Below are 11,429 nucleotides of genomic sequence, written 5' to 3'. Positions count from 1 at the left end.
GGGTTAATAACAGTCTAAAATTTACAATTGAGATTTAAAGGGACTTTGAAGTGGTTTAAAATGACCAACGAAGCAGCTTTACAGTTTACAGTGTGAAATAAAGTGACCAACATGAGCAAGTCATAACTGCGATACTAATATTCAAAGTTTGTTGGACCAAACTTACAACACATACTAACACTAACATAACAAAATGGCATGCAGACTCTTTATATCATTTTTGTTATTTGCAAAGTTCAGAGCTTTATTTTTACCAGTAAGTGAAAGCTTTGAATACCTCCTGATATAGGCAGCATTAACCTAGTGATTTTGATGGTAGGAGAGACCGTAGCTCCCACGGAAAAACCACGCAAGCACAGGGTGAATATACCTATTCCAAACAGAGGGGCCCTACTGTGCTTTGAACCCAAAAACCTCTATTCTTGTGAGGCAACATTACCACCGAACAACCAGCTAACACCAAAGGTGTTAAATACATGTAGATTGGTAAAAACAACAGTATTTGTGTGGAAGTGTTACTTTCTCCCTGCAATAATAGGTTCAGTAGCAAACTTCATTTTATTTTTCTGTATTTCCAGTCTAAGCAGGGGAAGAAGATTGTTTATGGCTGCAGTGAGCTCTTCAATGCGTCTCAGTTCATCAAACAGGTGAGGAACCACACAGCACCAGTGAGGGGATAAGCCAATAAGCCCATAGACGTTTCATTGTGTCTATTTAAAAACCTGTTGTGGTCTTCATTTTCACAGCTCTCCCAACTTGGCCAAAAGTGACACGGACACTGACAACATGTGAATCTCCCTCTCTCATTGCCGATATCTTTATTCCACTTTGTTTTATCTGCTCTGTTCTGTTAATGGACTAAATATTTTCTGTCTTCACCGTAATTTCTGTTCCTCATACTAAGCGCTACTAATAAAGCTCAACAGTTCCAACTCACTGTCTCTGGAGTCACGCATTTCTTCATATTTTAGAGCATTAAACATTACTTCCTGCATACATAAACATAAAACTACAGAATCATCTTTAGACAAGTGTGTCTTTAACTCATCTTTAAAGAACCTCCTGCTATGTGAATTTGGGCAACTACCTAAAAATTTCCTTTTTAGGTTTTGTGCATTAAAACCCCCACTAAGTTTCAATTGTAGCTAATACTTTAAAGTATTAGCTACTTTAAAGCTAAATATATGGAAAATTAGAAGTAGATACATTACTTTCAATTCCTCTTGCAATTAATGAAATTGATTATGTTTAAATGCAGCATTTTAAACAAAATTCTTACATTTGGTTAATTTGTGGACAGAAGACCATAAAATATTTGTTTTATAACTCGTCACTAAGTGAAATGTAGATGTTTCCTTTAAGAACGTTTCGCATTATTATCCCATAAAGTGCTTTATTGTATTTTATACTTATTATATAATTATAATTACACGTGTCTCCTTCAGTTGAAGCTGGTAACACTGGTTCTGTGATAAAAGTTATTGTGCATTGAAACGGAAACAGACCTCAAATCTATACTGCAGGAATAGAGACAGTCATCACTGAGCTGTTTTTATTTTTTCATTTGTTCTTTTAAAATTATTATTTGTTACTCTGTGTTTACCTCACATTGTTTTATATTTTTTGCATTTGGATTCTTTCTGTCGTTTGTGAAGATGGCTCTCAAAAAGTACACACTGATTAAACTGATTCTGGTCACAGGTGATATCGGTGTCTTTAAAATAACCAGTGGTGTTGGAAAAACCCAGATGTGTGTTTAAAACCACTGTTTTGAAGGGATTTCCAAAATCCCTAATGGAGACATTTATTAAAAGTGGACTTTAACTTCTTACTTTGGCTTCTTTCCCATGTAGTAACAACACCAAATACAAAGAATTCACACTGAGGATTATGTCAGCATGGCATTTTAATCTGCGTGTGTGCTCGTTTAATTGGCTAGGTGGGGACCAGTTTGTTTTAGAGCTTAGAAACAAGGACACTTTGCAACCTCAAAGATGATATGTTCTGTCTTCATTTTACTAAAACAGTTTAAATCTCATTTCTGCTTGTAGGTAATGTCTTTCAGTCATATTCAGATATACTTGTGTTGTGGGGGCTTCAAATGTTATTATCTTCATCAGAGGCTGTTTGTGTATTCCTGAAACTATGTAAGAACACATTTACAACATTGGATTAGGGGGTCAAAGTCGATGAAAGCTTCTGAACCAGGTTATTGTATGGGCCTGCGAAGAGAGCTGGGGATTGTTTCAATAAGTGTGCCTTCATTTGGTTTTGTCAAACAATATTTCCACTCCCTCCACCTCCATCTTTCACTTCTAATTTCCATGGATGACTAAAAACACCCCCGATTTCTGAGATGGCCATACAGTATATCTAATAGTTAGTAATTATCTTGTATCTAATTATAAACTATTTGTCTTAATGTCTTGAGAAATGTTTCATCACTTATCCAAGTGACTTCTTCAGTCTCACCAGGTTATTACTTAATTAATTAATGACAATTGATACATGGCCATAAGTACCATTCACAGAGAGTTGGGGAAAGACTCAGATCTTTTGGAGTGAAGGGCCCAGTCCTGAAGACCTTCTAGAACTCTGTGGTGGTCATCTTTTACAGTATGATCTGCTGGGCGGCAGCATCTCTGGATCAGCCTGTTCATTCTCTTCCCGTCCCCAGCAGAGGGCCAGCTCTGTTCTAGGATGCCTTCTGGACCCATTGGAGGTGGTGAGTGACAGGAGAATGGTGGCCAAGCTGTGATCCCTGTTGGACAACATCTCCCACCTCATGCAGGAGACCCTCACAGCACTGAGCAGCTCCTTCAGTGGCAGGCTGCGGCACCCGCTATGTGGGACGGAGAGTCTCCGGTCTTTCCTTCCAACTGTTGTCAAACTCTACAACATGGTCTTTGCAGATGACCACACATGTGCAGACAGACACACACACACACACACACACACACACACACACATCCCATACACAATTGTAACTGTCTCCCTGATGTGCAGTATTACCAAGTGCAATTTTTCCTACCATAACAAAGTATTTTATTCTTGTTGTATAGTATGTTATTCTATTTTTTTTCTTGTCCTGTTCTAATGTGTTTTTCTTAACTTTTACTTCTCTTCAACTTGTTCTTTCTGCCGTGACCAAAAAATGTCCCATGTGTGGGACTAATAAAGGTTTGTCTTATCTTTCTCCCACTGAAAACGTTACATCCAGATGAACAACTATAAGCTACAGAGGTAAAAATTTGTTATTTAGACGCACTGTTGTTTTCAGGGGTTTTTTTTTTTATATCAGATGTGTTTTTATTTATTAAGCTTGTTAAAACATTTCAATAATTTATGATGAAGGCAGATGTTCAGCTGAATGAGACAACAGACTGCCTCCTTTTAATGTATTTATTCATGGCAGTTTGTTTTGATTTTGGTGAAGTGCTCTGCTCAGTGACTTTGTACCACAGAATAAATTAAGTCATGGATTTTTACATATCTGATACAAGTGAACACCTTTGCTGTTTAAGCACAGTTCTGCAATCTTTTTAATGACAAATTATGAAACATTAAACAGAGTTTACATTTTGTAGGAGACGTCTTCTAAAACAAATGAAAAATAACAGAAATAATAATAATATTAGAAATTAAGTACTTTCTGCCACAGCATTGTCATCCTTTTGACCAGAACAAAATAACCACTTGATCCATACTCTGTTAGAAATTTGCTGTGAATCCTTATTGAAATGTGACAGATCCCCATGTTGTATGTCAAATAGTTCACCAATTTGCTTGAACCAAAATCGTGTACGTTTCCGTTTTAATTTTTTATGCTGCAGACTTCCACCCTCACACACTACCTAAAGGTTAGAAGTGCTTAGAGAATAAGAGAATAAGAATAATAAAAGAAAACGGGAGAAACAGAAAATAAGGTTTTCATGAAATAGACAGAAAAGGAATTCACGAGGTTCAGAGAAAGAATTTTGCATCTTGTATATTATCAGATTTTTTTTCTCTTGATCTTTAACATTTTCTTCCCAGACAACACATAATAGCTTTATTTAGGGAAAAATCAACTAGTCAGTTTAGAAAGTTCTTAGTTCTTAACTGTGTCACTGTCTTATGTCATATACACTGTTTTGCAAATTCAGAACAAATATGAGTAAGTTCACGCTTGAACTTCGTGTTGTGTTATCAGTGGATTTAAACTAACAATCAGCAAAATCTGTTGTTATAGTTGTGCTCTAGGAAAATGTAGGCAGACTCCCCTGTGTACAAATATCAGCTCATGTATCAGCAGCCTGCAGTGTGAGGGTTTTTTTGTTTTGTTTTTTCTTGTCTCAGTCAGATGTGCTAATAAAGGCATCTGTAGTTTAAGTCTGTCTAATCTGACTTTCTAATCTGAACCCCTCCACTATGATTGTGGTGTCTTCTGGAGCCTTTTATATTTACAAATAATATTCCCTGCCCTGTGGAAAATTTTGCTTTAGGCTTTTGGTGAAATAAATTCGTACATTTTAATTTCCTTTACACTAATTTGTACTAATTAGCCCGGGTAAGGCAAAGTTGACTAACCTAGCTGATCTTAGCAGATAATTTGGCACTTCATCTTGTGGCCCTAAAAACTCATCATAATCACATTGCTCTGGAACTGGTTATCTCTTATTATCCAGTTATCAGAATTTTCCTCGGGACAGTCAGCAGCCTGTTGTCTTATTCCAGCCTGTTGGACCTCAAAAGCAACCAAGAGCGCTTTAAGCACTTTTTAATTCTGCTTTAATACAGCCACAGCTCACATTGAATTAGGGTTTAACTGTTATGTAAAAAGGATGTTCTGGGATTAGAGTGGACTAAAAGCCTCAGCAGTGTCCCCTACAGACTAAAGTCTGTCTTGATTATGACAAATCAATAATTTTTCTGCTGCTCGTTGTGTTTGCATGGTATTTCCAATGATGTGTTGTGTTTAAATTCAAATTGCTAAATTGTATTTGGATTCAGCTTGTGGTCTTTTTCATCTTTTATCACTTCCATCCATTTTTTCAAGCATCTGATTAGTTCCCATCTTCTTCCTGCTTTGGCAACTGCTGTCCATTAGACCTTTTGTTTGAATCATGTTGACACTTGACAAACTCGTCCTGATCTGATGTCTTACAGTAACATTGGTCCCGTAAGGTTTTTGGCAACAGAGACATGGAAGACTCATACAAAGAGCTATTTGTTCTCAGAGGACACTGACACACATAGATCAGGTGTCTGCAACTTTTCCACTCCCTCATAGTTGGTTCTCAGATGGAAAGGAGACCTGTGCTTTTAAATAAGGGGGAAGTTATGTGTAACACTTACACTAATCCAGGAGGAAAATGATCCAGGTGTACAAAGAACTGCTTCACTTGGCCAGATTGCGGATTAATTTTCTTCCTTTCAGACAGCTTGCTTCTTTTCTTCAGAAGAAAAGAAAAGAAGTAGCCATTTAGATTTTCTTTTAACAAATCTGAATCTTTGTGGTGCATTCAAGGACACTTGTCCCCAATCTCTGTTACCTTTTCTGTCAGTTTTGCTCAACAAATATTCAGAGTCACACTCGGCAAAACCTCTTAACTGCACAAATCACAAGTGCATCAGAGTTCCTGTCCTCTTTTTGTGACAGTTACGCACATGTGCCTTTTTCTTTTCTCACTCAACAGATATGGTATTAAGTGCCAGTGACTAGTTTGCTGTCTGTAATAACTATGGCATTGGTTAGTCAGTAGTAGTAGTTAGTGGTATGCAGACTCGTGGTGGTATACAGACTTGAAGAAATTAGACCAGACCAGAAGTTTCTGCTTTCCATCTGTAGTCCTCATCAGTTATTATATGAGTTGAATGCCATTAAGCAAATTCATGGAGAGACTTTATTTATTTATTAAGATATATTTATTATTATTAAATATTTGAGATCACTGTAAAACCTTTTCTTAGCCAAATTTATAAAAAGATGAATGTTGTACAGAACAGTAAGTTTGAACTGGATATCTTTCATCTACTATTTGGATGTCCTCGTTACACCAGAACCTCCATGTGGCTTTTGGGGACGTGGATATTTTTCCTTGTTGGCAGATTAGCTTCATTGCCAGACTATTCTGTTACAACAGTTTTAAATTATGTGGACAGTGGCAGTAAGATGGCCTGGCCACATCCAGACTGTGCTCTTTTTTAGTTTTTTATTTTATTTATTGTTTTGTTGCATATTCTAAAGTCAGCTTCTCTCAGTGCATTGCTGTGCTAACATGGCACAAAACACTTTAACATTCCACTCGCACAATGCACATTTTCAGATTTTTAATTTCAATTTCCAGATTTTTAATTTCAATTTACTTCTTGTTTATAATGTCTGCACGGGTTAGGACACATTTCATTGTGTGTTCTACTTGTATGACTATGCATGTGACAAATAAAGAACCTTGAAGAAAAACAGTATTAATCTCCTGTGATGCCAGGGTCCCATAGTATGTTTTCTCTCGTCATGTTTTGGCCCTCCCCTTCAAGCTTGGCAAGACCTCTATGGGAGATGATATACACAGATCTCATTCCTGCTCCAGACATTCCTCTCAAGGAGCCCATCTGATAAAAGATTTACAAAGAAACTAAGATCTGTTTGAACTCTGCCAGGCCTGGAACAGGTATAAAGCTAATAACATCATGCCCGCCCATTAAACCACAGCTAATAGGTCTGTCTACATCTCAAATAAGTCAGCAGCCATGGCTTCCGTATTGAGGAGGTTTTTCATTTGTACTGGATTAAACTGTGGAAGCAGCTCATCTTTACGGACTGTGATTGGTCACTGGCAGTATTGATAGGGTGGGGCTAGGTTTCACAGTGGGTTCACCCGAAACCTTGGCTGATTGTGACCAACACCTGTTTTCACACCTTAGCTCGTGTGATTAGGTAGAAGATCAATAGGCCCTATTGGGGACACTCCCATAGGGTTTAAAATCTGGGACTCTCCACCAGTTGCTCTTGGAACTGAAGAAGCTTCTCGGATGAAATGTCTTAAAGGAAAGACCATATTCTTGTTTTAGGTTTTAAGGAGTTTCCCCACTCAAAAACACCAGATAGTTGCAGCACATAATACCCAGTTGGTCATCAGAATCAGAGTACTTTAATGATCTCTGAGGAAATTATTTTTGTTTGAATCAGGTGTGTTGGAGCAGGGATTGGGATTACTTTCTGAGGGCACTGAGTGATGGGATGTGTAATCAATCAAATTATCCACTAAAATGAGCACAAGAACATTTCACAGGAGGATAAAATTTGACTGGACAAAAGCAAAACATGATGTGAAAAAGTGTTTGAACACTTTCTGATTTTCTGAAAATGTTTCAGATCATCAAACAAATTTAAATATTAGACAAAGATAAAAACAAGTAAGCACTAAATGCAGTTTCTAAATGAAATTGTTTATTATTAGAAGAAGAAAAATCCAAACCTGCATGGCCCTGTGTGAAAAGTGATTGCCCCCCTAAACCTGATCAAGCATTTTTGATAACTGGCAACTGGCATAAAAGACTTTTTTATAGCTTTGGAGGGATTTTGGCCCACTCATCTTTGCTGAATTGTTGTAATTCAGCAACACTGGAGGGTTTCCAGACGTGAACCATCTTTTTAAGGTCATACCACATCATCTCAAATGGATTTAGGTCAGGACTTTGGCCATTCGGAGGTGGACTCGCTGGTGTGTTTTGTATCATTGTCTTGCTGCAGATCCCAAGTGCACTTCAGTGCACATTCTCCTTCAGGTTGTTTTGGTAGACAGCAGAATTCATGGGTCCATTTACCAAAGGAAATCTTCAAGGTCATGAGGAAGCAAAACAGCCCCAGACCATCACACTACCACCAACATATTTTACTGTTGACACGATGTTCCTTTTCTGAAATGCTGTATTAGTTTTATGACAGATGCAACAGGACACACACTTTCCAAAAAGTTCAACTTTTGTCAAGTTGGTCAATTAAATCATCATTTAAAAACTGCATTTTTTATTTACTCGGGTTATCATTTTCTAATATTAAAATGTGTTGGATACCACAAGGAAAACAGGAAGGGCGCAAAAAATGTTAGATACTTATGTGGTACATGTATTTTGACTTTTGTTGCCATGATGCTAGGTCTCTCTTGGAAATGAGATTTTTAATCTCAATGAGATTTTTAACCTGGATAAATGAAGGACTAATAAAGAAACAAACTTTTATGATACACTTACAATTCAATGTTCACCATTATAACAATCATCATTTTACATGTTATTATTCACTTAAAAGTAACACAAAATGTAGCTGAAGCTGGTAGGTTTATTGTTTGTTTTGCAGATTTCAATGTGAAAATATTTTTGACCTGACTGAGAAAAGTTAGATCAGTGGAGTCTTGAAACCAGACATTCAAAGCACATGCAGTTTGAAAATGAAATCTTCTTGTACTCTGGGTAAAGACTTCAGCCTTGCTGTTAATCTTGCTTGTCAGAAATAACCACCGTCTCATATCATTTTACAAAAGCACCTGTGAGCTGCAGGCAGGCTGTGGAGATTTCATACAACGATGCTGCTGATAGCTCAAAGTCTGCCTGGCAACAGGACTGTTTTGACTGAAGCTTTCATCCCATGAGTTCCTGAGATGCAAAACAAACCTACTCAAAGTGAATGAACAAGAACTAATAAGTCAAAAGCTAAAAAAAAGAAAAGTGGAGTCTAGGAAATTGATTTTCCATCAGAAATAATTTAAAAGACCTGATCTGATGACTTTGACAAGAGGAGTGGTCATTTTTACATTTTATACGCTACCTCTCTGCCCTTCTGTTTTTCTATCTGAACCGGCATGAGTTTGAGAAAATGTTCATCTTTGCTCCAGTTACCTTCCTCCCTTCGCCCTTCTCATTTTACAAGGTGCATGCTGGGAGTTAACCAAACAGAATTCCTGACTATTGCTGTCTGGTCTGCTAGTATACCGACACACAGTTCTGCTCTTTTGTTACCTAGATGATTCTGGACTCTGCTTTCCCCATGACAATAACCACAGCCACAGAGTTGACAAATGAGACTGACATTAATTGATAACAGAAATTATGATGACAGAAATTCTGGATTCTGTGATTTTGCAATTTTGCCCTGTTGCTAAAGGTCCATTGCTACAACAAACCTTTTACCTTTTATTACTGATCCCCTCCATGTTTATATTCTTGAACTTTGAGTATCTAATACTTCAAACTCATCTTTATTGACCCTTTGTGCAGCCTTTAAATTCACACATCATAAACAAGCTGCTTATTTTCCTTTAAACCACCTTTCTTCTGATTATTTCCGCATCACAAACAAAAGATTGAAACATCAGGGCTCACAGTCAGAGGTGTGTGTCTGAGACGGTCATACTACATCTGCTTTTAGTGTCATTCAATTCAATTTTATTTATACAGTGCCAAATCACAACAGCAGTCACCTCAAGGTGCAAGGTTGCAAGGTAGACCCCACAATAATACATTAACAGAAAAGCCCAACAATCATATAACCCTCTATGAGCAAGTGCTGCGGTGATAGTGGGAAGGAAAAACTCCCTTTTAACATGAAACCTCCAGCAGAACCAGGCTCAGGGAGGGGTCGGCCAAATGCTGGGACAGGTTGGGGTTGAGTAGATGAAGACAGGACAAAGACATGCTATGCAAGAGAGACAGGGATATATAATAGCATATAATTAATGCAGAGAGGTGTATGAACACATACTGAGTGAAAAAGGTGACTAAAGAAGAAGATCAATGCATCATGGGAATCCCCCAGCAGCACCTATTGCAGCATAACTAAGGGAGGATTGAGGGTCACCTGATTCAGCCCTAACTATATGCTTTAGCAAAAAGGAAAATAAAAAGTGAATGTAGAGATAGTGTCTGTCTCCTGAATCTAAATTGAAAGATGGTTCAACAGAAGAGGGGCCTGAAAACTGAAGGCTCTGCCTCCCATTCTACTTTTAAATACTCTAGGAACAACAACTAAGCCTGCAGTGCGAGAGCGAAGTGCTCTAATGGACTGATATGGTACTACAAGGTCATTAAGATAAGATGGGGCCTGATTATTTAAGACCTTGTATGTGAGGAGCAGGATTTTGAATTCTGGATTTAACAGAAGGGAAGCCAATACAGGAGAAATATGTTCTCTCTTTCTAGTCCCTGTCAGGACTCTTGCTGCAGCCTTTTGAATTAACTGAAGGCTTTTCAGGGAGTTTTTAGGACTTCCTGATAATAATGAATTACAGTAGTACTAGTAGTAGTCCAGCCTAGAAGTAATAAATGCATGAACTAGTTTTTCAGCATCACTCTGACACAGGATATTTCTAATTTTTCTAAAATTGAAGAAAGTGGTCCTATGTATTTGTTTAATATGTACATTGAAGGACATGTCCTGGTCAAAAATGACTCCAAGGTTCCTCACAGCGTTACTGGAGGCCAAGGTAATGCCATCCAGAGTAAGAATCTGGTTAGATACCATATTTCTCAGATTTTCAGGGCCGAGTACAATAACCTCAGTTTTAACTAATACATCAAAACTGAAGAGTGCAAGCATTAGTCCTGTTTTATACTTAACAGAACTATCTTCCAGCACCCATTTATATCTTAGCATATACACTAAAAGTTCTTATTTATTATATTTAATTATATCGGATGGAAAAAGTCCAAAACACGAGTGTAGACAGAGGTCAAATAAAATTTAATGAAAGTTACACCAAGCTTGTTACACCAGACAAGCAGCCGGGGATGGCTCCATAAGGGGTGGGTTAGCTAAGCCAGTCTCCTCGGTGCTGTCCAACTCCATGTGTTGTCCATAGCCGGGCACAGTGACAGTGGTTTACTCCATGATGCAGTTAACTCAGATACAAAGTCTGGGAACATGGGAAGGCAATTTTTGGTCGTTCTGGGCTCCGGTGGGAGGAAAAATCCTGCAACCCATGACAGCTTCTGAGCTGACAGAAGAGAGGGCCAGTCCACCTGCAGCTTCTCAGCTGTACGGTGAAACAGCATGGAGGCTGATGATGGGCTGACGATGGGTTCTCCTCCTCATTCTCCAACCAAGTACAGATCTCCAGACCAATGTCCAGCACGTCATTGTCTTTCCACATGGTTCTGACTTATCTTCGGTTAACCCATGAACATATCACATGTGGTCAGCTAATTGCTGGGATTCTCCTCGTCTTCGGACTCGGATGAAGCCAAGGCCCCAGACTCAGAGAGGAGAGTGTCATGCCATGCGACAGCTGTTCGTCTCAGCACTTTCTCCATAAACATCACCTGCATTTTGTCGCCAGCTCCGAAAAGGAGCTGGCGACAAAATGCACAAGCTTTGGGCTCCGTCAACGCTCTGCTAGCATGTAGAATCCTCAGGTAGACATGCTTGTCTTGCAAAGAGAAATCCATTACAA

General features: G+C 38.3%; 1 protein-coding gene across 1 annotated transcript in view; it reads left to right on the top strand.

The window, feature by feature from the left end:
- The window catches only part of scfd1 (sec1 family domain containing 1), a 34,167-nt gene extending 33,226 nt beyond the window's left edge, over window positions 1–941 (top strand). Inside the window, exons 24-25 of the mRNA XM_005728564.1 lie at window positions 579–647; window positions 747–941. Coding sequence (XP_005728621.1) covers window positions 579–647; window positions 747–770 — 93 coding nt within the window. The 3' untranslated portion in view covers window positions 771–941. The remainder of the gene's footprint in view (window positions 1–578; window positions 648–746) is intronic.
- The last annotated feature ends 10,488 nt before the right edge of the window (window positions 942–11,429 follow it).

The sequence above is a fragment of the Pundamilia nyererei genome, unplaced genomic scaffold (genome assembly GCF_000239375.1).
Source record: "Pundamilia nyererei isolate P.nyererei 1_Seehausen unplaced genomic scaffold, PunNye1.0 scaffold00029, whole genome shotgun sequence".
NCBI classification, from domain to species: domain Eukaryota; kingdom Metazoa; phylum Chordata; class Actinopteri; order Cichliformes; family Cichlidae; genus Pundamilia; species Pundamilia nyererei.
This window is presented reverse-complemented; position numbering and strand designations above follow the sequence as displayed.